At 39.4% G+C, this 26,809-nt stretch overlaps 1 protein-coding gene across 7 annotated transcripts in view; it reads right to left on the reverse strand.

Annotated features, from left to right (window-relative positions):
- The window catches only part of RALGAPB (Ral GTPase activating protein non-catalytic subunit beta), an 843,236-nt gene that overhangs the window by 7,830 nt on the left and 808,597 nt on the right, over positions 1-26,809 (reverse strand). For all 7 annotated transcript variants that reach the window (XM_053712501.1, XM_053712446.1, XM_053712384.1 and 4 more), the window contains 3 exons: positions 21,766-21,874; positions 21,504-21,582; positions 21,271-21,419 (listed from right to left, as the gene is read on the reverse strand). In XM_053712501.1, the coding sequence (XP_053568476.1) occupies positions 21,271-21,419; positions 21,504-21,582; positions 21,766-21,874 (337 nt within the window). The remainder of the gene's footprint in view (positions 1-21,270; positions 21,420-21,503; positions 21,583-21,765; positions 21,875-26,809) is intronic.

A 26,809-nucleotide genomic window follows, 5' to 3' on the forward strand; every position in this document is an offset into this window, starting at 1 on the left:
GATGAACTTTTGAGGTAAAATATCTTTCTTTTTTACATAGAGATGTTCAGGCGATATTTTCTAGTCGGCTTTTTACAGCTATGCTGCATCACTTTCAAGTGTTTCAACATTTGGTTATCATATCCCTTTAACACAGTGCATCCAGGGCAAAGTGCTGTATGAAGTGAGCAGTCAAATATGCAGTAGCGCTACAAAGCAGCAGCGCATTGCTTGTTGACTGGCTCTCAGAGATTTTTTCAAACCCGCTCCTTTAGCCTTTCCCAGTCTGCAAAGCTATTTATTCTGAATGTAAGAGCACTGTATCTTTTTATTACTACATTTCTATGTTAGACCAAGAGAAAAGGAAACAGATTTATTAAAGAGACATTTTAAAATTTCTTTTTTTTGTATGCAGCTAATTTGCAATGCAATTTTCAACTACTGCACTATATTATAAAACATAAAAAATTGCTTCATTCTACAGTTAACCAACACATTGCAATTGAACTGGTGCCTTAGTGTAACCGTCTAATTTAAAATTGAATTTTATTTAAAAACGACCTGCAGAAAAACTTTCACTAAAAAAAATCTCATCGCAGAAAGTAAAGTTCTGCCTCTGGGGGCTCAACACATAATCTGTTTCCTTGGGAACACCAATACTGCTATTGCTTCTGAATGACGGAGAATCCTAATAAAAATAGATGCAAAATTCTCTGATCAAGATACTAATGAATCAGGACCCTAAGCTAAATGGTCAACTTTTTAGTGATCATTTTATAAAAAAACTACATTTTACTCTAATACCTTCTGTTCCTTAAAGGGACAGTCTACTCCAGAATTTTTTATGTTTAAAAGGGTAGATAATCCCTTTAATACCCATTCCCGAGTTTTGCATAACAAACATTGTTATATTAATACACTTTTTACCTCTGTGATTACTTTGTATCTAAGCCTCTGCAGACTGTCCCCTTACTTCAGTTCTTTTGTCAGACTTGCAATTTAGCCAATTAGTGCTAACTCATAAATAACTCCACGGGAGGGAGCACAATGTTATCTATATGGCACACACAAACTAGCAATGTCTAGCTGTGAAAAGCTGTCAAAATGCACTGAGATAAGAAGAGGCCTTCAAGGGCTTAGAAATTAGCATATGAGCCTTTCTAGGTTTAGCTTTCAACAAAGAATAACAAGAGAACAAAGTCAATTTGATGATAAAAGTAAATTGGAAAGTTGTTTAAAATTGCATGCCCTATCTGAATCCTGAAAGTTTCATTTTGTTTAGACTGTCCCTTTGAGCAAGGCAAAAATCAATGTAATGTTACCCTCTGATAACTCTCATACCTTTTTTTGACTGGGCTGGGAAATGCAAGGGCTGCTTTCCTGGCCACAAAAACTTTAAATCAGAGGTCCCAGTTGTATCTCCACTCTCAATATTCATTCCAGAACACTTACATCCAGAACTCTCCCTTCCGCCTATAACTTCTTTCCCTCCAAAAGCAGACCATTGAGGCAAAGGGGACAGCACTGCAGATCTAGGTTCTTCCTAGGTAAGTTCTTCTCTTCCTCCATTATGTTATAGGTTGAAGAATCTCCCATTTTATTTCAGATTGGCAAACCATTAACTCAGATACCTGGGTCCTTTAGACCCTAAAACATTTTAGGCCTAAAAATTGATTTTTTTTCTCCACCAATACAATACTGTCTTCCTACCCTAAATCAACTTTTTCTAAAACACAGATGATAAATAGATGAAGTCGTCACAGAATTTCCAAAAGAGCCATAGAAAAAACATAATATATGTAAGAACTTACCTGATAAATTTATTTCTTTCATATTGGCAAGAGTCCATGAGCTAGTGACGTATGGGATATACAATACTACCAGGAGGGGCAAAGTTTCCCAAACCTCAAAAGAAGACCAAATTGCTGCTTTGCAAATCTGATCAACTGAAGCTTCATTCTTAAAAGCCCATGAAGTTGAAACTGATCTAGTAGAATGAGCTGTAATTCTCTGAGGCGGGGCTTGACCCGACTCCAAATAAGTTTGAAGAATCAAAAGCTTTAACCACGAAAGCCTTCTGACCTTTCCTAGAACCAGAAAATATAACAAATAGACTAGAAGTCTTCCTGAAATCTTTAGTAGCTTCAACATAATATTTCAAAGCTCTTACCACATCCAAAGAATGTAAGGATCTCTCCAAAGAATTATTGGGATTAGGACACAAGGAAGGAACAACAATTTCTCTATTAATGTTGTTACAATTCACAACCTTAGGTAAGAATTTAAATGAAGTCCGCAAAACCGCATAATCCTGATGAAAAATCAGAAAAGGAGATTCACAAGAAAAAGCAGATAATTCAGAAACTCTTCTAGCAGAAGAGATGACCAAAAGGAACAACACTTTCCAAGAAAGTAGTTTAATGTCCAAAGAATGCATAGAATCAAAAGGAGGAGCCTGTAAAGCCTTCAAAACCAAATTAAGACTCCAAGGAGGAGAGATTAATTTAATGACAGGCTTGATACGAACCAAAGCCTGCACAAAACAGTGAATTATCAGGAAGTTTAGCAATCTTTCTGTGAAATAAAAAAGAAAGAGCAGAGATTTGTCCCTTCAAGGAACTTGCAGACAAACCCTTATCCAAACCATCCTGAAGAAACTGTAAAATTCTAGGAATTCTGAACGAATGCAAAGAGAATTTTTGAGAAGAACACCATGAAATATAAATCTTGAGACAGAAGGTCCGGCCTTAATGGAAGTGGCCAAGGTTGGAAACTGGACACCCGAACAAGATCCGCATACCAAAACTTGTGAGACCATGCTGGAGCAACCAGCAACATAAACGATTGCTCCATGATGGTTTTGGAGATCACTCTTGGAAGAAGAACTAGAGGCAGGAATCTATAAGCCGGTTGATAACACCAAGGAAGTGTCAACGCATCCAGTGCTTCCACCTGAGGATCCCAGGACCTGGACAGGTACCTGGGTAGTTTCTTGTTTAGATGGGAAGCCATCAGATCTATCTCTGGAAGACCCCACATCTGAACAATCTGAGAAAACATATCTGGATGGAGCGACCACTCCCCTGGATGTAAAGTCTGACGACTGAGATAATCCGCTTCCCAATTGTCTATACATGGGATATGAACCGCAGAAATTAGACAGGAGCTGGATTCCTCCCAAGCAAGTATTCGAGATACTTCTTTCATAGCTTGGGGACCAAGTCCCACCCTGATGATTGACATATGCCACAGTTGTGATATTGTCTGTCTGAAAACAAAATGAATGGTTCTCTCTTCAACAGAGGCCAAATCTGGAAAACCCTGAAAATCGCACGGAGTTCCAAAACATTGATTGGTAATCTCGCCTCTTGAGATTTCCAAACTCCTTGTGCTGTCAGAGATCCCCAAACAGCTCCCCAACCTGAAAGACAAGCATTTGTTGTGATCACAGTCCAGGTTGAACGAACAAAAAAGGCCCCTTGAACTATACGATGGTGATCTAACCATCAAGTCAGAGAAAGTCGAACATTGGGATTTAAGGATATTAATTGTGATATCCTTGTATAATCCCTGCACCATTGGTTCAGCATACAAAGCTGAAGGAGTCTCATGTGAAAATGAGCAAAGGGGATCGCGTCCGATGCTACAGTCATGAGACCTAAAACTTCCATGTACATAGCTACTGAAGGGAATGACTGAGAATGAAGGTTCCGACAGGCTGCAACCAATTTAAAACGTCTCTTGTCTGTTAGAGACAGAGTCATGGACACTGAATCTATATGGAAACCTAAAAAGGTTACCTTTGTCTGAGGAATCAAATAACTTTTGGTAAATTGATTCTCCAACCATGTCTTCAAAGAAACAACAGTAGTTGATTCGTGTGAGATTCTGCAAAACGTAAAGACTGAGCAAGTACCAAGATATCGTCCAAATAAGGAAACACCGCGACACCCCGCTCTCTGATAACAGAGAGTAGGACACCGAGAACCTTTGAAAAGATTCTTAGAGCTGTCGCTAGGCCAACAAATTGTTAATGCTGGTCTAGAAAAGAGAATCTCAGGAACTGATGGCGATCTAGATGAATCAGAATATGAAGATATGCATCCTGTAAGCCTATTGTGGGCATATAATGCCCTTGCTGAACTAAAGTCAGAATAGTCCTTATACTCACCATTTTGAAAGTTGGTACTCTTACATATCGATTCAAAATTTTTAGAAACAAAACTGGTCTGAATGAATTTTCTTTCTTTAGGACAATGAATAGATTTAAATAAAACTCCAGACCCTGTTCCTGAAACGGAACTGGCATGATTACCGCAGATAATTCCAGGTCTGAAACACACTTCAGGAAAGCCTGAGTCTTTACTGGGTTTGCTGGAATGCGTGAGAGAAAAAATCTTCTCATAGGCGGTCTTACTCTGAATCCTATTCTGCACCCCCTGAGAGACAATATTCTGAATCCAATGATTTTGGACCAAATTGATCCAAACATCTTTGAAAAATCTTAATCTGCCCCCTACCAGCTGAGCTGAAATAAGGGCCGCACCTTCATGCGGACTTGGGGGCTGACTTTGATCTCTTAAATGGCTTGGATTTATTCCAATTTGAAGAAGGCTTCCAATTGGAAACAGATTCCTTGGGGGAAGAATTAGGTTTCTGTTCCTTATTTAAGAACTAAAACGGTTAGAAGCTTTAGATTTACCCTTAGATCTTTATCCTGAGGCAAAACAACTCCCTTCCCCCAGTAACAGTTGAAATTATTGAATCCAACTGTGAACCAAATAATTTATTACCTTGGAAAGAAAGAGATACCAATCTGGACTTAGAAGTCATATCAGCATTCCAAGATTTAAGCCACAAAGCTCTTCTAGCTAAAATAGCTAAAGACATAGATTTAACATCAATTTTGATATAAAAAAATGGCATCACATATGAAATTATTAGCATGTTGAATCAAGTTAACAATGCTAGACAAATCATGATCCGATACTTGTTGCGCTAAAGCTTCCAACCAAAAAGTTGAAGCAGCTGCAACATCAGCCAAATAAATTGCGGGCCTAAGAAGAAGACCTGAAAATAAATAAGCTTTCCTTAGATTAGATTCAAGTTTCCTATCTAAAGGATCTTTAAAAGAAGTACTAGCTTCCATAGAAATAGTGGTTCGTTTAGCAAGAGTAGAGATAGCCCCATCAACTTTGGGGATCTTTTCCCAAAACTCCATTCTAACTGCTGGCAAAGGATACAATTTTTTAAACCTTAAAGAAGGAATAAAAGTACCAGGCCTATTCCATTCCTTAGAAATCATATCAGAAATAACACCAGGAACTGGAAAAACCTCTGGAACAACCACAGGAGGTTTATAAACAGAATTTAAACGTTTACTAGTTTTAATATCAAGAGGACTAGTCTCCTCAATATCCAATATAATCAACACTTCGTCAACAAAGAATGAATGTACTCTATTTAAATAAATAAGTAGATTTGTCAGTGTCAATATCTGAAGAAGGATCTTCTGAATCAGATAGATCCTCATCAGAGGAGGATAATTCAGTATGTTTTCTGTCATTTGAAATTTCATCAACCTTATGAGAAGTTTAAAAGACCTTTACATTTATTAGAAAGCAGGATGGCAGACAAAGCCTTCTGAATAGAATCAGCAATAAATTCTTATAAATTCACAGATACAGTATATCTTGTACATTAGATGTTAAAGAACAGCAACAGGCAATGTACTATTACTGATGGACACATTCTCTGCATGTAAAAGTTTATCATGACAACTTATTACAAACCACAGCTGGAGATATAATCTCCACAAGATTACAACAAATGTACTTAGCTTTGGCAGAACTGATATCAGTCAGCAGGATTCCAACAGTAATTTCTGAGACAGGATCAGATTGAGACATCTTGCAAATGTAAGAGAAAAAACAACATACAGTATAAAGCAAAATTGTCAATATCCTTATATGGCAGTTTCAGGAATGGGACAAAATTCAAACAAAACTTGCGTCATTGAAGATGCAACCTTGTGAAAGGACTTGGCGTCGATAAAGACGTCAGAAATGATGAATTTGCGTCACCGAACGTAACTGTGCGCCAAAAATGACGCAATATAGTTTGGCATTTTGCACCCTCACGAGTCATAGCTGAGAGTGTCTTAAGTAATGAAAACATACTTACCAAAAGACATCCATCCACATATAGCAGATAGCCAAACCAGTACTGAAACGGTTATCAGTAGAGGTAATGGAATATGAGAGTATATCGTTGATCTGAAAAGGGAGGTAGGAGATAAATCTCTACGACCGATAACAGAGAACCTATGAAATAGATCTCCCGTGAGGAAAACCGTTGCATTCAAAAGATGATACTCCCTTCACATCCCTCTGACATTCACTGTACTCTGACAGGAATCGGGCTTCAAAATGCTGAGAAGTGCATATCAACGTAGAAATCTTAGCACAAACTTACTTCACCACCTCCATAGGAGGTAAAGTTTGTAAAACTGAATTGTGGGTGTGGTGAGGGGTGTATTTATAGGCTTTTGAGGTTTGGGAAACTTTACCCCTCCTGGTAGGATTGTATATCCCATACGTCACTAGCTCATGGACTCTTGCCAATTACATGAAAGAAATTAAAAAAACATAATTTATGTAAGAACTTACCTGATAAATTAATTTCTTTCATATTAGCAAGAGTCCATGAGCTAGTGACGTATGGGATATACATTCCTACCAGGAGGGGCAAAGTTTCCCAAACCTCAAAATGCCTATAAATACACCCCTCACCACACCCACAATTCAGTTTAACGAATAGCCAAGAAGTGGGGTGATAAAAAAGTGCGAAAGCATATAAAATAAGGAATTGGAATAATTGTGCTTTATACAAAAATCATAACCACCACAAAAAAAGGGCGGGCCTCATGGACTCTTGCTAATATGAAAGAAATGAATTTATCAGGTAAGTTCTTACATAAATTATGTTTTCTTTCATGTAATTAGCAAGAGTCCATGAGCTAGTGACGTATGGGATAATGACTACCCAAGATGTGGATCTTTCCACACAAGAGTCACTAGAGAGGGAGGGATAAAATAAAGACAGCCAATTCCTGCTGAAAATAATCCACACCCAAAATAAAGTTTAATGAAAAACATAAGCAGAAGATTCAAACTGAAACCGCTGCCTGAAGTACTTTTCTACCAAAAACTGCTTCAGAAGAAGAAAATACATCAAAATGGTAGAATTTACTAAAAGTATGTAAAGAGGACCAAGTTGCTGCTTTGCAAATCTGATCAATCGAAGCTTCATTCCTAAACGCCCAGGAAGTAGAAACTGACCTAGTAGAATGAGCTGTGATCCTCTGAGGCGGAGTTTTACCCGACTCAACATAGGCAAGATGAATTAAAGATTTCAACCAAGATGCCAAAGAAATGGCAGAAGCTTTCTGGCCTTTTCTAGAACCGGAAAAGATAACAAATAAACTAGAAGTCTTTCTGAAAGACTTAGTAGCTTCAACATAATATTTCAAAGCTCTAACAACATCCAAAGAATGCAACGATTTCTCCTTAGAATTCTTAGGATTAGGACATAATGAAGGAACCACAATTTCTCTACTAATGTTGTTGGAATTCACAACTTTAGGTAAAAATTCAAAAGAAGTTCGCAACACCGCCTTATCCTGATGAAAAATCAGAAAAGGAGACTCACAAGAAAGAGCAGATAATTCAGAGACTCTTCTGGCAGAAGAGATGGCCAAAAGGAACAAAACTTTCCAAGAAAGTAATTTAATGTCCAATGAATGCATAGGTTCAAACGGAGGAGCTTGAAGAGCCCCCAGAACCAAATTCAAACTCCAAGGAGGAGAAATTGACTTAATGACAGGTTTTATACGAACCAAAGCTTGTACAAAACAATGAATATCAGGAAGAATAGCAATCTTTCTGTGAAAAAGAACAGAAAGAGCAGAGATTTGACCTTTCAAGGAACTTGCGGACAAACCCTTATCTAAACCATCCTGAAGAAACTGTAAAATTCTCGGTATTCTAAAAGAATGCCAAGAAAAATGATGAGAAAGACACCAAGAAATATAGGTCTTCCAGACTCTATAATATATCTCTCTAGATACAGATTTACGCGCCTGTAACATAGTATTAATCACAGAGTCAGAGAAACCTCTTTGACCAAGAATCAAGCGTTCAATCTCCATACCTTTAAATTTAAGGATTTCAGATCCTGATGGAAAAAAGGACCTTGCAACAGAAGGTCTGGTCTTAACGGAAGAGTCCACGGTTGGCAAGAAGCCATCCGGACAAGATCCGCATACCAAAACCTGTGAGGCCATGCCGGAGCTACCAGCAGAACAAACGAGCATTCCTTCAGAATCTTGGAGATTACTCTTGGAAGAAGAACTAGAGGCGGAAAGATATAGGCAGGATGATACTTCCAAGGAAGTGATAACGCATCCACTGCCTCCGCCTGAGGATCCCGGGATCTGGATAGATACCTGGGAAGTTTCTTGTTTAGATGAGACGCCATCAGATCTATTTCTGGAAGTTCCCACATTTGAACAATCTGAAGAAATACCTCTGGGTGAAGAGACCATTCGCCCGGATGCAACGTTTGGCGACTGAGATAATCCGCTTCCCAATTGTCTATACCTGGGATATGAACCGCAGAGATTAGACAGGAGCTGGATTCCGCCCAAACCAGAATTCGAGATACTTCTTTCATAGCCAGAGGACTGTGAGTCCCTCCTTGATGATTGATGTATGCCACAGTTGTGACATTGTCTGTCTGAAAACAAATGAACGATTCTCTCTTCAGAAGAGGCCAAAACTGAAGAGCTCTGAAAATTGCACAGAGTTCCAAAATATTGATCGGTAATCTCACCTCCTGAGATTCCCAAACTCCTTGTGCTATCAGAGATCCCCACACTGCTCCCCAACCTGAGAGACTTGCATCTGTTAAAATTACAGTCCAGGTCGGAAGCACAAAAGAAGCCCCCTGAATTAAACGATGGTGATCTGTCCACCACGTTAGAGAGTGTCGTACAATCGGTTTTAAAGATATTAATTGAGATATCTTTGTGTAATCCTTGCACCATTGATTCAGCATACAGAGCTGAAGAGGTCGCATGTGAAAACGAGCAAAGGGGATCGCGTCCGATGCAGCAGTCATAAGACCTAGAATTTCCATGCATAAGGCTACCGAAGGGAATGATTGTGACTGAAGATTTCGACAAGCTGAAATCAATTTTAGACGTCTCTTGTCTGTTAAAGACAGAGTCATGGACACTGAATCTATCTGGAAACCCAGAAAGGTTACCCTTGTCTGAGGAATCAATGAACTTTTTGGTAAATTGATCCTCCAACCATGATCTTGAAGAAACAACACAAGTCGATTCGTATGAGATTCTGCTAAATGTAAAGACTGAGCAAGTACCAAGATATCGTCCAAATAAGGAAATACCACAATACCCTGTTCTCTGATTACAGACAGAAGGGCACCGAGAACCTTTGTAAAAATTCTTGGAGCTGTAGCTAGGCCAAACGGCAGAGCCACAAACTGGTAATGCTTGTCCAGAAAAGAGAATCTCAGGAACTGATAATGATCTGGATGAATCGGAATATGCAGATATGCATCCTGTAAATCTATTGTGGACATATAATGCCCTTGCTGAACAAAAGGCAAGATAGTCCTTACAGTTACCATTTTGAACGTTGGTATCCTTACATAACGATTCAATATTTTTAGATCCAGAACTGGTCTGAAGGAATTCTCCTTCTTTGGTACAATGAAGAGATTTGAATAAAACCCCATCCCCTGTTCCGAAACTGGAACTGGCATAATTACTCCAGCCAACTCTAGATCTGAAACACAATTCAGAAATGCTTGAGCTTTCACTGGATTTACTGGGACACGGGAAAGAAAAAATCTCTTTGCAGGAGGTCTCATCTTGAAACCAATTCTGTACCCTTCTGAAACAATGTTCTGAATCCAAAGATTGTGAACAGAATTGATCCAAATTTCTTTGAAAAAACGTAACCTGCCCCCTACCAGCTGAGCTGGAATGAGGGCCGCACCTTCATGTGGACTTAGAAGCAGGCTTTGCCTTTCTAGAAGGCTTGGATTTATTCCAGACTGGAGATGGTTTCCAAACTGAAACTGCTCCTGAGGATGAAGGATCAGGCTTTTGTTCTTTGTTGAAACGAAAGGAACGAAAACGATTATTAGCCCTGTTTTTACCCTTAGATTTTTTATCCTGTGGTAAAAAAGTTCCTTTCCCACCAGTAACAGTTGAGATAATAGAATCCAACTGAGAACCAAATAATGTGTTACCCTGGAAAGAAATGGAAAGTAGAGTTGATTTAGAAGCCATATCAGCATTCCAAGTCTTAAGCCATAAAGCTCTTCTAGCTAAAATAGCTAGAGACATAAACCTGACATCAACTCTGATAATATCAAAAATGGCATCACAGATAAAATTATTAGCATGCTGAAGAATAATAATAATATTATGAGAATCATGATCCGTTACTTGTTGCGCTAAAGTTTCCAACCAAAAAGTTGAAGCTGCAGCCACATCAGCCAATGATATAGCAGGTCTAAGAAGATTACCTGAACACAGATAAGCTTTTCTTAGAAAGGATTCAATTTTCCTATCTAAAGGATCCTTAAACGAAGTACCATCTGACGTAGGAATAGTAGTACGTTTAGCAAGGGTAGAAATAGCCCCATCAACTCTAGGGATTTTGTCCCAAAATTCTAATCTGTCAGACGGCACAGGATATAATTGCTTAAAACGTTTAGAAGGAGTAAATGAATTACCCAATTTATCCCATTCTTTAGAAATTACTTCAGAAATAGCATTAGGAACAGGAAAAACTTCTGCAATAACCACAGGAGATTTAAATACCTTATCTAAACGTTTAGAATTAGTATCAAGAGGACCAGAATCCTCTATTTCTAAAGCAATTAGTACTTCTTTAAGTAAAGAACGAATAAATTCCATTTTAAATAAATATGAAGATTTATCAGCATCAATCTCTGAGACAGAATCCTCTGAACCAGAAGAGTCATCAGAATCAGAATGATGATGTTCATTTAAAAATTCATCTGTAGGGAGAGAAGTTTTAAAAGATTTTTTATGTTTTCTAGAAGGAGAAATAACAGACATAGCCTTCTTGATGGATTCAGAAACAAAATCTCTTATGTTATCAGGAACATTCTGCACCTTAGATGTTGAAGGAACTGCAACAGGCAATGGTACATTACTAAAGGAAATATTATCTGCATTAACAAGTTTGTCAAGACAATTAATACAAACAACAGCCGGAGGAATAGCTACCAAAAGTTTACAGCAGATACACTTAGCTTTGGTAGTTCCAGCACTAGACAGCGATTTTCCTGAAGTATCTTCTAACTCAGATGCAACGTGAGACATCTTGCAATATGTAAGAGAAAAAACAACATATAAAGCAAAATTGATCAAATTCCTTAAATGACAGTTTCAGGAATGGGAAAAAATGCCAAAGAACAAGCTTCTAGCAACCAGAAGCAATGAAAAATGAGACTTAAATAATGTGGAGACAAAAGCGACGCCCATATTTTTTAGCGCCAAATAAGACGCCCACATTATTTGGCGCCTAAATGCTTTTGGCGCCAAAAATGACGCCACATCCGGAACGCCGACATTTTTGGCGCCAAAAAAGTCCGTGCCAAGAATGACGCAATAAAATGAAGCATTTTCAGCCCCCGCGAGCCTAACAGCCCACAGGGAAAAAAAGAGTCAAATTTTTAAGGTAAGAAAAAATGTTTGATTCAAATGCATTATCCCAAATATGAAACTGACTGTCTGAAAATAAGGAATGTTGAACATTCTGAGTCAAGGCAAATAAATGTTTGAATACATATATTTAGAACTTTATAAACAAAGTGCCCAACCATAGCTTAGAGTGTCACAGAAAATAAGATTTACTTACCCCAGGACACTCATCTACATGTTTGTAGAAAGCCAAACCAGTACTGAAACGAGAATCAGCAGAGGTAATGGTATATAAATAAGAGTATATCGTCGATCTGAAAAGGGAGGTAAGAGATGAATCTCTACGACCGATAACAGAGAACCTATGAAATAGACCCCGTAGAAGGAGATCACTGCATTCAAATAGGCAATACTCTCCTCACATCCCTCTGACATTCACTGCACGCTGAGAGGAAAACCGGGCTCCAACTTGCTGCGGAGCGCATATCAACGTAGAATCTAGCACAAACTTACTTCACCACCTCCATAGGAGGCAAAGTTTGTAAAACTGAATTGTGGGTGTGGTGAGGGGTGTATTTATAGGCATTTTGAGGTTTGGGAAACTTTGCCCCTCCTGGTAGGAATGTATATCCCATACGTCACTAGCTCATGGACTCTTGCTAATTACATGAAAGAAATTGTTATTGCTTAAAAAGATAGATAATGCCTTTAACTAACCATTCCCCAGCTTTGCACACCCAACATTATTATATTAATATACTTTATAACATTTAAACCTCTAAATTTCTGACTGTTTCTAAGTCACTAAAGACATCCTCTTACACATGTTTTTTTATTTGCTTTTCACAACAGGAGACTGCTAATTCATGTGGTCCATATAGATAAATAACTCCACAGAAGTGAACACAATGTTAAGAGTCAGCACAACACAGCACTAAATGCAAGTCAATAGATAATAAAACATAATTTATGTAAGAACTTACCTGATAAATTCATTTCTTTCATATTAGCAAGAGTCCATGAGCTAGTGACGTATGGGATATACATTCCTACCAGGAGGGGCAAAGTTTCCCAAACCTCAAAATGCCTATAAATACACCCCTCACCACACCCACAATTCAGTTTAACGAATAGCCAAGAAGTGGGGTGATAAAAAAGTGCGAAAGCATATAAAATAAGGAATTGGAATAATTGTGCTTTATACAAAATCATAACCACCACAAAAAAAGGGCGGGCCTCATGGACTCTTGCTAATATGAAAGAAATGAATTTATCAGGTAAGTTCTTACATAAATTATGTTTTCTTTCATGTAATTAGCAAGAGTCCATGAGCTAGTGACGTATGGGATAATGACTACCCAAGATGTGGATCTTTCCACACAAGAGTCACTAGAGAGGGAGGGATAAAATAAAGACAGCCAATTCCTGCTGAAAATAATCCACACCCAAAATAAAGTTTAACGAAAAACATAAGCAGAAGATTCAAACTGAAACCGCTGCCTGAAGTACTTTTCTACCAAAAACTGCTTCAGAAGAAGAAAATACATCAAAATGGTAGAATTTAGTAAAAGTATGCAAAGAGGACCAAGTTGCTGCTTTGCAGATCTGGTCAACCGAAGCTTCATTCCTAAACGCCCAGGAAGTAGAAACTGACCTAGTAGAATGAGCTGTAATTCTCTGAGGCGGAGTTTTACCCGACTCAACATAGGCAAGATGAATTAAAGATTTCAACCAAGATGCCAAAGAAATGGCAGAAGCTTTCTGGCCTTTTCTAGAACCGGAAAAGATAACAAATAGACTAGAAGTCTTACGAAAAGATTTCGTAGCTTCAACATAATATTTCAAAGCTCTAACAACATCCAAAGAATGCAACGATTTCTCCTTAGAATTCTTAGGATTAGGACATAATGAAGGAACCACAATTTCTCTACTAATGTTGTTGGAATTCACAACTTTAGGTAAAAATTCAAAAGAAGTTCGCAACACCGCCTTATCCTGATGAAAAATCAGAAAAGGAGACTCACAAGAAAGAGCAGATAATTCAGAAACTCTTCTGGCAGAAGAGATGGCCAAAAGGAACAAAACTTTCCAAGAAAGTAATTTAATGTCCAATGAATGCATAGGTTCAAACGGAGGAGCTTGAAGAGCTCCCAGAACCAAATTCAAACTCCAAGGAGGAGAAATTGACTTAATGACAGGTTTTATACGAACCAACGCTTGTACAAAACAATGAATATCAGGAAGAATAGCAATCTTTCTGTGAAAAAGAACAGAAAGAGCAGAGATTTGTCCTTTCAAAGAACTTGCGGACAAACCCTTATCTAAACCATCCTGAAGGAACTGTAAAATTCTCGGTATTCTAAAAGAATGCCAGGAAAAATGATGAGAAAGACACCAAGAAATATAAGTCTTCCAGACTCTATAATATATCTCTCGAGATACAGATTTACTAGCCTGTAACATAGTATTAATCACAGAGTCAGAGAAACCTCTTTGACCAAGAATCAAGCGTTCAATCTCCATACCTTTAAATTTAAGGATTTCAGATCCTGATGGAAAAAAGGGCCTTGTGACAGAAGGTCTGGTCTTAACGGAAGAGTCCACGGTTGGCAAGAGGCCATCCGGACAAGATCCGCATACCAAAACCTGTGAGGCCATGCCGGAGCTACCAGCAGAACAAACGAGCATTCCTTCAGAATCTTGGAGATTACTCTTGGAAGAAGAACTAGAGGCGGAAAGATATAGGCAGGATGATACTTCCAAGGAAGTGATAATGCATCCACTGCCTCCGCCTGAGGATCCCGGGATCTGGACAGATACCTGGGAAGTTTCTTGTTTAGATGGGACGCCATCAGATCTATTTCTGGAAGTTCCCACATTTGAACAATCTGAAGAAATACCTCTGGGTGAAGAGACCATTCGCCCGGATGCAACGTTTGGCGACTGAGATAATCCGCTTCCCAATTGTCTACACCTGGGATATGAACCGCAGAGATTAGACAGGAGCTGGATTCCGCCCAAACCAAAATTCGAGATACTTCTTTCATAGCCAGAGGACTGTGAGTCCCTCCTTGATGATTGATGTATGCCACAGTTGTGACATTGTCTGTCTGAAAACAAATGAACGATTCTCTCTTCAGAAGAGGCCAAAACTGAAGAGCTCTGAAAATTGCACGGAGTTCCAAAATATTGATCGGTAATCTCACCTCCTGAGATTCCCAAACTCCTTGTGCCGTCAGAGATCCCCACACAGCTCCCCAACCTGTGAGACTTGCATCTGTTGAAATTACAGTCCAGGTCGGAAGCACAAAAGAAGCCCCCTGAATTAAACAATGGTGATCTGTCCACCATGTTAGAGAGTGTCGAACAATCGGTTTTAAAGATATTAATTGAGATATCTTCGTGTAATCCTTGCACCATTGCTTCAGCATACAGAGCTGAAGAGGTCGCATGTGAAAACGAGCAAAGGGGATCACGTCCGATGCAGCAGTCATAAGACCTAGAATTTCCATGCATAAGGCTACCGAAGGGAATGATTGTGACTGAAGGTTTCGACAAGCTGTAATCAACTTTAGACGTCTCTTGTCTGTTAAAGACAGAGTCATGGACACTGAATCCATCTGGAAACCCAGAAAGGTTACCCTTGTCTGAGGAATCAAAGAACTTTTTGGTAAATTGATCCTCCAACCATGATCTTGAAGAAACAACACAAGTCGATTCGTATGAGATTCTGCTAAATGTAAAGACTGAGCAAGTACCAAGATATCGTCCAAATAAGGAAATACCACAATACCCTGTTCTCTGATTACAGACAGCAGGGCACCGAGAACCTTTGTAAAAATTCTTGGAGCTGTAGCTAGGCCAAACGGCAGAGCCACAAATTGGTAATGCTTGTCCAGAAACGAGAATCTCAGGAACTGATAATGATCTGGATGAATCGGAATATGCAGATATGCATCATGTAAATCTATCGTGGACATATAATTCCCTTGCTGAACAAAAGGTAAGATAGTCTTTACAGTTACCATCTTGAACGTTGGTATCCTTACATAACGATTCAATATTTTTAGATCCAGAACTGGTCTGAAAGAATTCTCCTTCTTTGGTACAATGAAGAGATTTGAATAAAACCCCATCCCCTGTTCCGGAACTGGAACTGGCATAATTACTCCAGTCAACTCTAGATCTGAAACACATTTCAGAAATGCTTGAGCTTTTACTGGATTTACTGGGACACGGGAAAGAAAAAATCTCTTTGCAGGAGGTCTCAACTTGAAACCAATTCTGTACCCTTCTGAAACAATGCTCTGAATCCAAAGATTGTGAACAGAATTGATCCAAATTTCCTTGAAAAAACGTAACCTGCCCCCTACCAGCTGAGCTGGAATGAGGGCCGCACCTTCATGTGGACTTAGAAGCAGGCTTTGCCTTTCTAGCTGGCTTGGATTTATTCCAGACTGGAGATGGTCTCCAAACTGAAACTGCTCCTGAGGATGAAGGATCAGGCTTTTGTTCTTTGTTGAAACGAAAGGAACGAAAACGATTATTAGCCCTGTTTTTACCTTTAGATTTTTTATCCTGTGGTAAAAAAGTTCCTTTCCCACCAGTAACAGTTGAAATAATGGAATCCAACTGAGAACCAAATAATTTGTTACCCTGGAAAGAAATGGAAAGTAAAGTTGATTTAGAAGCCATATCAGCATTCCAAGTTTTAAGCCATAAAGCTCTTCTAGCTAAAATAGCTAGAGACATAAACCTGACATCAACTCTGATAATATCAAAAATGGCATCACAGATAAAATTATTAGCATGCTGAAGAAGAATAATAATATCATGAGAATCACGATGTGTTACTTGTTGCGCTAAAGTTTCCAACCAAAAAGTTGAAGCTGCAGCAACATCAGCCAAAGATATAGCAGGTCTAAGAAGATTACCTGAACACAGATAAGCTTTTCTTAGAAAGGACTCAATTTTCCTATCTAGAGGATCCTTAAACGAAGTACCATCTGACGTAGGAATAGTAGTACGTTTAGCAAGGGTAGAAATAGCCCCATCAACTTTAGGGATCTTGTCCCAAAATTCTAATCTGTCAGACGGCACAGGATATAATTGCTTAAAACGTTTAGAAGGAGTAAATGAATTACCCAAATTATCCCATTCTTTGGAAATTACTGCAGAAATAGCATTAGGAACAGGAAAAACTTCTGGAATAACCACAGGAGCTTTAAATACCTTATCTAAATGTTTAGAATTAGTATCAAGAGGACCAGAATCCTCTATTTCTAAAGCAATTAGTACTTCTTTAAGTAAAGAACGAATAAATTCCATTTTAAATAAATATGAAGATTTATCAGCATCAACCTCTGAGACAGAATCCTCTGAACCAGAGGAATCATCAGAATCAGAATGATGATGTTCAGTTAAAAATTCATCTGTAGGGAGAGAAGTTTTAAAAGATTTTTTATGTTTACTAGAAGGAGAAATAACAGACATAGCCTTCTTTATGGATTCAGAAACAAAATCTCTTATATTATCAGGAACATTCTGCACCTTAGATGTTGAAGGAACTGCAACAGGCAATGGTACTTTACTAAAGGAAATATTATCTGCTTTAACAAGTTTGTCATGACAATCAATACAAACAACAGCTGGAGGAATAGCTACCAAAAGTTTACAGCAGATACACTTAGCTTTGGTAGATTCAGCACTTGACAGCGATTTTCCTGTAGTATCTTCTGACTCAGATGCAACGTGAGACATCTTGCAATATGTAAGAGAAAAAACAACATATATAAAGCAAAATTGATCAAATTCCTTAAATGACAGTTTCAGGAATGGGAAAAAATGCCAAAGAACAAGCTTCTAGCAACCAGAAGCAATAAAAAATGAGACTTAAATAATGTGGAGACAAAAGTGACGCCCATATTTTTTCGCGCCAAATAAGACGCCCACATTATTTGGCGCCTAAATGCTTTTTGGCGCCAAAAATGACGCCACATCCGGAACGCCGACATTTTTGGCGCAAAATAACGTCAAAAAATGACGCAACTTCCGGCGACACGTATGACGCCGGAAACGGAAATAGAATTTTTGCGCCAAAAAAGTCCGCGCCAAGAATGACGCAATAAAATGAAGCATTTTCAGCCCCCGCGAACCTAACAGCCCACAGGGAAAAAGTCAAATTTTAAGGTAAGAAAAATGTTAAATTAAAATGCATTATCCCAAATATGAAACTGACTGTCTGAAAATAAGGAAAGTTGAACATTCTGAGTCAAGGCAAATAAATGTTTGAATACATATATTTAGAACTTTATAAACAAAGTGCCCAACCATAGCTAGGAGTGTCACAGAAAATAAGACTTACTTACCCCAGGACACTCATCTACATATAGCAGATAGCCAAACCAGTACTGAAACGAGAATCAGCAGAGGTAATGGTATATATAAGAGTATATCGTCGATCTGAAAAGGGAGGTAAGAGATGAATCTCTACGACCGATAACAGAGAACCTATGAAATAGACCCCTTAGAAGGAGATCACTGCATTCAAATAGGCAATACTCTCCTCACATCCCTCTGACATTCACTGCACGCTGAGAGGAAAACCGGGCTCCAACTTGCTGCGGAGCGCATATCAACGTAGAATCTAGCACAAACTTACTTCACCACCTCCATCGGAGGCAAAGTTTGTAAAACTGAATTGTGGGTGTGGTGAGGGGTGTATTTATAGGCATTTTGAGGTTTGGGAAACTTTGCCCCTCCTGGTAGGAATGTATATCCCATACGTCACTAGCTCATGGACTCTTGCTAATTACATGAAAGAAATAAGATGTCATGTCATCAGGGGGCTGTCAGAAGATGCTTAGATAACAAGGTAATCACAGAGGTAAAAAGTATATTAATATAACAGTGTTGATTGTGCAAAACTGGGAAATGGGTAATAAAGGGATTATGTGATCTTTTAAAACAATAAAAATTCTATTGTAGACACTTTCTTTAATTAGGAGAGAGAATTTTTTCTCTTGAGGAAACTGGTTCAAATTATAGGTCTACTATCGTCCTCAATTCAAGCCATTTTCCCTGCCCCTCTGTATTATTGAGCACTTCAGAGACTGAAAATCTCCAATCTTCATTGCGGTCTTTCTTACTCCCATTCTATAACTTTCGCCAGAGGCAGAATAACTTATAAGGTGGCTACCCAACAAAGAATCGTGGACGGGGGACCCATTTTCAACACACCGGATATTATCATAGAATTAGATACCAGCACTTTAGGTTGGGTAGCCTGATGAGGAAACACTAAGTGGTAGCAGATGGTCCCCTTCAGAAAAAAGTGTCCATATGTCTAGAGCTTATCTCTTTTTGACGTAAAAAGCTTTACAAAGACTGGTCTCATCATTTCCATTCTTTTACGAATTAACAACCTTTCAGCAGTAACTTACTTAAATTGTTTAGAAGTTACCAAATAAAAAACATTTTCAAATCTTACAAAACATTTCCTACATAGAAAGACATTTCTAACTCAGAATAAATTCCTCTCAAATGTGGAAGCAGACTGGGTTCCAGAAATCTGACAGCTTTGAGTGACTAGAAATTAGCATATTTTTCAACAATTAACGGTCATTTTTCTATAGATCTTTTTGTCTCCAGGCTGAATTTCTAACGACTGCAATTTTCAGTTGGAGACCAGATCTAATGACTTTCCCCATATGCTTTTATTCAAACCTTGTCAACTATTGGATCTTACACATTTCCTCCTATTAGCATGATTCCAAGAATCCCTTTGCTTGATTCTTGTCACCCCTCTTTGACCTTCCCAATCGTAGCTTAGAAAAGCTACTTTAGATGTCCTCCTTATCACCTCTTCCCTTTCCCTTGTTTCCATCCTGGAACCTCTAGGTAATTCTTAACCCTTAATTCTCCCAAAATCATTACATCATGTGGTTTATGGTTCTGTGATAGACTTTCTCAGGAAGCTTCAAATCTCATCAAAAATTCTTGGGCCACAGAAACTAAGAGGGCCTATGTTTCTGCATGGGCCAGATGGGTTAGCTAGTGCATGAAATAGGGTTTGGCTCCATGTTCAGCACCCAAAACTCAAATGGTAAATTTCTTAATCTTTCTTTTAAATTCTAACCTGGCCTATCAATCTATTACCGTGTCTATATTGGCTATCTCCGCAGGTTATGAAGATACACCGGTCGATAAGCATACCTAGGTTTGTCGAATCATGAAAGCAATCAAACAGGCCACCTTCTCCACATTTCACCCATAAAGCATTATTTTATCTTTTAGTTCGAATTGGCCGGATAATTCCCAACATTCTCTAAACTTGTTATCTGTTAAATTGGCTACTCTTCTTTGCCTTCTTTCCTATCAGAGAATTGCTAAATATGTTCACTCCAAAGGGTGAGAACTAAAGCTATTTCCTCACATATTTTCTACGCTCTCTCCTAAACAATTTAATTTCTTATGTTCCTGCCTTTAAACCAGTCACTTCTACATCTATTGCCAGGTGGGTGAAAAAGACCATGTCTAAAGCCGGAATTAACCCCCATTTTTTCTGCTCACTCCATTAGGAGAGCTGCGGCCTCTAAAGCACTATTATAATGCTGCCCTCTCGAGGATATTTTAAAGGCCACAGATTGGTCCTCTGCTTCAATTCCGTCAATTTCATTTTAAGTTTGTTAACTATCCTGCTCTTCTTTGCTTTAAACTTGCAAAATATGAGTCTCTGGTCTTGTAATAAAATTCAGATTATTCTAATTTAAGTGCAAGTATAATCTTTTTTCCCACCCTTTCCAATCCCTATATTTTTTCTTTACCTATTTTCATTTTTTCCCTTAACTGCCTAGATTTATTAAAATTGATTTTTCTCTTTCAGCTCAAAATCCATAAGAAGAAGAAGAAGAACAAGAAGTTCAGCTGATGGTCATCCTTCAAGAATTTAATTTTCACTCTGTTTTACATAACTGCTGGATACATATTCAACTCTACCCCTTTTCTTTTCTACAACTCTTCCACCTTTTTGGATTCTGGAAACCATGTTTTTTTTTGGACACTTTTACCCCCCAGTTTTTATGCAGTAAATCAGAAAGAGGAAGGAATCAATTTGTATGCAACCCTTATAGCTAAAAGGGATGTCTTATTGGTCAGTAACATCTGGTGACATTTCCCTGTTCTTCTCACTGGGTTTAATTTTTCACTCTGTTATGCAAATGCTTTCAGCTTTTTTGTATTAACTTTATTGTTCCTTGTGTGCGTTATTGCTGTGAATAGCTACAGTTTGAGCAGTAAAGACAGTAAAGCAAAATATTTGTCTATTTTCTTTTTTTGTACAGCATTTTTAAAAACCCAGAATACATTTGTGTTATAAATTTAACATGATCTTTTATATTATGTAACTATTCACTCAAACTGAAATAAAATAAATCAGACAAGAGTAGGCTTATAAGGAGATCAAAACAAAGAGTATGAATTCCACAGGGAGTAGAAAATTATGAGGTAGAAAAATAAACACTCACCAAGGGCTCTCCTACTAACTACCATTCCATCAACCAGAGGTATCACCATGTTGAATTTCCCGGAAGCTCCGTGAACTTTAACCCTGAACAGTCCAGTGTATAAAGGGTGAATAAATATAACCGGAACTTCCTTCTCTGGCGTGCTATTTCTAAAAAACAAAAATAAGTCATTTAGGTAAACAGCAACACCACAAATTGGGATGGGAAGTCTATTAACAAGAGGAGGTAATTACCGTATGGATGTGTTGCTGTTTGTGGTGGTCTCAATTCCAGTGCTGATCTCTGCTGACAAGTCAGACAAAGGGAAGTTTTCTAGATGGAACATAAGGATATTGATATTAGGAATCAGTTTATAATATATTCAAAAAAAAACCATATGAGTCAAATAAGAAGAGATGAAACACTGATAAAGAACAATTTAAATGATCAAATTTATGTTAGGTCAAGTAAAGAATTATTCAGTTCTGTAAAGTAGAAGAAAAATAGAACCAATACCTAAATCATCATACTGCTCCAACCACACCACTGCCACCTTGGTCTCAGGTCCCATGGGTGGGACAATTCGGCCATGAGGTAACTTCTTTGAGCGACTAGTAGGACTCAACTGGAATATACAAGAGTTTATTATAAAATCTGAACAAAGCCATACATTTTATGAGAAGATGGATTATGGATATGTAAAAACATAATTTATGTTTACCTGATAAATTTCTTTCTCCTACGGTGTATCCGGTCCACGGCTTCATCCTTACTTGTGGGATATTCTCATTCCCTACAGGAAAGAGAGCACACAGCAGAGCTGTCCATATAGCTCCCCCTCTGGCTCCGCCCCCCAGTCATTCGACCGACGGTTAAGAGAAAAAGGAGAACCATAGGGTGCAGTGGTGACTGTAGTGTACAAAAATAAAAATTTAAACCTGACCAAATGCCAGGGCGGGCCGTGGACCGGATACACCGTAGGAGAAAGAAATTTATCATGTAAACATAAATTCTGTTTTCTCCTACATTGGTGTATCCGGTCTACGGCTTCATCCTTACTTGTGGGAACCAATACCAAAGCTTTAGGACACGGATGAAGGGAGGGAACAAGTCAGGTAACCTAAACGGAAGGCACCACTGCTTGCAAAACCTTTCTCCCAAAAATAGCCTCCGAAGAAGCAAAAGTATCGAATTTGTAAAATTTGGCAAATGTATGCAGTGAAGACCAAGTCGCTGCCTTACAAATCTGTTCAATAGAAGCTTCATTCTTGAAAGCCCATGTGGAAGCCACAGCTCTAGTGGAATGAGCTGTAATTCGTTCAGGAGGCTGCTGTCCAGCAGTCTCATATGCCAATCGGATGATGCTTTTCCGCCAGAAGGAAAGAGAGGTAGCAGTCGCTTTCTGACCTCTCCTCTTACCAGAATAGACAACAAACAAGGACGATGTTTGTCTGAAATCTTAGTTGCTTTTAAATAGAATTTTAAAGCACGAACCACATCAAGATTGTGTAACAGCCGTTCCTTCTTAGAAACTGGGTTAGGACACAGAGAAGGAACAACTATTTCCTGGTTAATATTATTATTGGAAACCACTTTTGGAAGGAAACCAGGTTTGGTACGCAAAACAACCTTATCTGTATGGAACACCAGATAGGGTGAATTACACTGCAAAGCAGACAACTCAGAAACTCTTCGAGCAGAAGATATAGCTACCAAAAACAAAACTTTCCAAGATAATAACTTAATATCTATGGAATGTAAAGGTTCAAACGGAACCCCTTGAAGAACTGAAAGAACTAAATTGAGACTCCATGGAGGAGCCACAGGTCTATAGACAGGCTTGATTCTGACTAAAGCCTGTGCAAACGCTTGAACGTCTGGTACTTCTGCCAGACGCTTGTGTAACAGGATAGACAGAGCAGATATCTGTCCTTTTAAGAAACTAGCTTAGCTGACAAACCTTTCTCCAATCCTTCTTGGAGAAAAGACAATATCCTTGGAATCCTAATCTTATTCCATGAGTAACCCTTGGATTCGCACCAACAAAGCTATTTCCGCCATATCTTATGGTAAATTTTCCTGGTGACAGGCTTTCTAACCTGGATCAGGGTATCTATACTGAATCCGAAAACCCTGTTCGAATGGACCTTGAATTAGAAGGTCTTATCCTCAAAGATAGCTTCCATGGCGGAACCGATGACATATTCACCATGTCTGCATACCAAGTCCTGCTTGTCACGCAGGAGCTATCAGAATTACCGAAGCCTTCTCCTGTTCGATTACTAGCCGGGGGAGAAGGGGAAACGGTGGAAAGACATAAGCTAGATTGAACGACCAAGGCGCTACTAAGGCATCTACCAATGTCGCCTTGGGATCCCTGGATCTGGACCCGTAACGTGGAACTTTGGAGTTCTGACGTGACGCCATCAGATCCAGATCTGGAATGCCCCCTAGTTGAGCTAACTGGGCAAAAACCTCCAGGTGGAGTTCCCACTCCCCCGGATGGAAAGTCTGACGACTCAGATAATTCGCTTCCCAGTTGTCCACTCCTGGGATGTGAATTGCTGATAGATGGCAGGAATGATCCTCTGCCCATTTGATGAATTTGGATACCTCCCTCATCGCCAGGGAACTCTTTGTTCCCTCCTGATGATTGATGTAAGCTACAGTCGTCATGTTGTCCGACTGAAATCTGATGAATTTGGTCTCCGCTAGTTGAGGTCATGCCTGGAGAGCATTGAATATCGCTCTCAATTCCAAAATGTTTATCGGGAGAAGAGATTCTTCCCGAGACCATAGACCCTGAGCCTTCAGGGACTCCCAGACCGCGCCCCAGCCTAGGAGGCTGGCTTCGGTCGTGACAATGATCCACTCCGGTCTGCGGAAACTCATTCCCTGAGACAGGTGATCCAGAGACAACCACCAGAGGAGTGAGTCTCTGGTTTTCTGGTCCATTTGAATCTGGGGAGACAAATCTGCATAATCCCCATTCCACTGTTTGAGCATGCACAGTTGCAATGGTCTTAAATGATTTCGAGCAAATGGAACCACGTCCATTGCTGCGACCATGAGTCCTATTACCTCCATGCATTGAGCTATGGAGGGTTGAGGAATGGATTGGAGAACTCCACAAGTGTTCAGAAGTTTTAACTTCCTGACCTCTGTCAGAAAGATCTTCATTTCTACTGAGTCTATTATTGTTCCCAGGAAGGGAACCCTTGTGAACGGAGACAGAGAACTTTTTTCTATGTTCACCTTCCTCCCGTGAGACCTTAGAAAGGCTAGGACAATGTCTGAATGAGTCTTCACTTTGTGAAAGGATGACCCTTGTATTAACATGTCGTCTAGGTAAGGTGCTACTGCAATGCCCTTGGCCTTAGCAACGCTAGAAGGGACCCTAGCACCCTTGTGAAAATTCTGGGAGTGGCCAATCCGAAAGGAAGAGCCACGAACTGATAATGCTTGTCCAGAGAGGCGAACCTCAGGAACTGAAGGTGATCTTTGTGGATCGGAACATGCAGATACGCATCCTTTAAGTCCACGGTAGTCATATATTGACCCTCCTGGAACATTCTTAAAATTGTCCGAATGGTTCCATTTTGAATTTTTTCAAAAAAATTTTAAGTCCAGAATTGGCCTGAAAGTTCCTTCTTTTTTTTTTGGGAACTACAAACAGGTTTGAGTAAAAACCCAGTCCTCGCTCTGCTGTCGGAACTGGGTGTATCACTCCCATTTTTAAAAGGTCCTGTACGCAAAGTAAGAATGCCTGTCTCCTTATCTGTCTAAAGATAAGTGAGCCATGTGGAACCTTCCCCTTGGGGAAAGGTCTTTGAACTCTAGAAGGTACCCCTGAGAGACAATTTCTAGTGCCAAGGGGTCCGGAACATCTCTTGCCCAAGCCTGAGCAAGGAGAGAAAGTCTGCCCCCTACTAGATCCGGTCCCGGATCGGGGGCTACCCTTTCATGCTGTCTTGGCAGCAGCAGCAGGCTTCTTGGCCTGTTTACCCTTGTTCCAGCCCTGCAAAGGTTTCCATGTTGGCTTGGGCTGGTAAGCTTTACCCTCTTGCTTAGTAGCTGTAGAGGTTGAAGCAGGTCCGTTCCTGAAGTTGCGAAAGGAACGAAAATTGGCCTTGCTTTTTAGCCTTGAAGGCTCTACCTTGTGGAAGGGCATGGCCCTTTCCCAGAGATATCTGAAATAATCTCTTTCAACTCTGGTCCGAATAGGGTCTTACCCTTGAAAGGAATATTAAGCAATTTTGTTTTGGACGACACATAAGCCGACCATGATTTTAGCCAAAGCGCTCTGCGCGCCACAATGGCAAAACCAGAATTTTTCGCCGCTAGTTTAGCTACTTGCAAAGCGGCATCTGTGATGAAAGAATTAGCCAGCTTTAGGGCGTGAATTCTATCCACATAAGCAGTCTCCTTCTGGAGCGAGTTTTCCAGTTCCTCAAACTAAAAGCCGCTGCAGTAGTTACAGGAATAATGTAGGAAATTGGTTGAAGAAGGAAACCTCGTAGAACAAATATTCCCTTAAGTAAACCTTCTAATTTTTTGAAAGCGCAACTGTCTTCTAATGGTATAGTCGTGCGCTTAGTTAGCGTTGAAACTGCCCCCTCTACCTTGGGGACCGTCTGCCACGCGTCCCTTCTAGGGTCAACAATTGGGAAAATTTTCTAAAATATAGGAGGTGGAACAAAAGGTACACCTGGCTTCTCCCACTCCTTAGACACGATATCCGCCATCTTAGGTATCTGAAACGCATCAGTGTGTACTGGGACCTCTAGGAACTTGTCCATTTTACACAATTTTTCTGGGATCCCCAAAGGATCACAATCATCAAGTGCAGCTAGAACCTCCTTAAGTAGGGCGCGGAGGTGTTCTAGCTTAAATTTAAATGTTATAGTATCAGGCTCTGCCTGCTGAGAAACTTTTCCTGTCAGAAATTTCTCCCTCAGACAGGCCCTCCCTCACCGCCAAATCAGATTTATGTGAGGGCACTACAGATAAATTATCCTCTGCGTCTGCTTGCTCATTGTCTGTGTTTAAAACTGAGCAATCACGCTTCCTAGGAAAAGCTGGCAGCTTTTTTTTTTTTTGCTAATTGTTGCATAGTAATCGCAATTGGTGCGCTAGATATACTGGGCATCACCTGCGCGGGCATAGCTGGTGTTGAGACAGAAGGAGACGAAAGCAAGCTATCTTCACTACCTTCAGCTAAAGAATCATCTTGGGCTATATTTTTAAGTGTGATTGTACTGTCCTTAAGCTGTTTGGACGCTATGGCACACTTCACACATAAATTTAATGGGGGAACCACCTTGGCCTTTGGACATACAGAACATAGGCTATCTGAAGATTCAGACATGTTTGACAGACTTAAACAGAACTACAATGCAATAAAAATTATTTTTGACAAAAATGTTACTGTCTCTTTAAATAATAAAAGTGCACACATTATTATTGAAACATCAAAAAAACATGAAAGAAACATCCGATTTTAATGAAATTTTCACCACAGAGCCCTAATGCTTTGAAAAGATTGCACACAATTTTCAGA

The sequence above is a fragment of the Bombina bombina genome, chromosome 1, assembly GCF_027579735.1.
Source record: "Bombina bombina isolate aBomBom1 chromosome 1, aBomBom1.pri, whole genome shotgun sequence".
Lineage (NCBI taxonomy): Eukaryota > Metazoa > Chordata > Amphibia > Anura > Bombinatoridae > Bombina > Bombina bombina.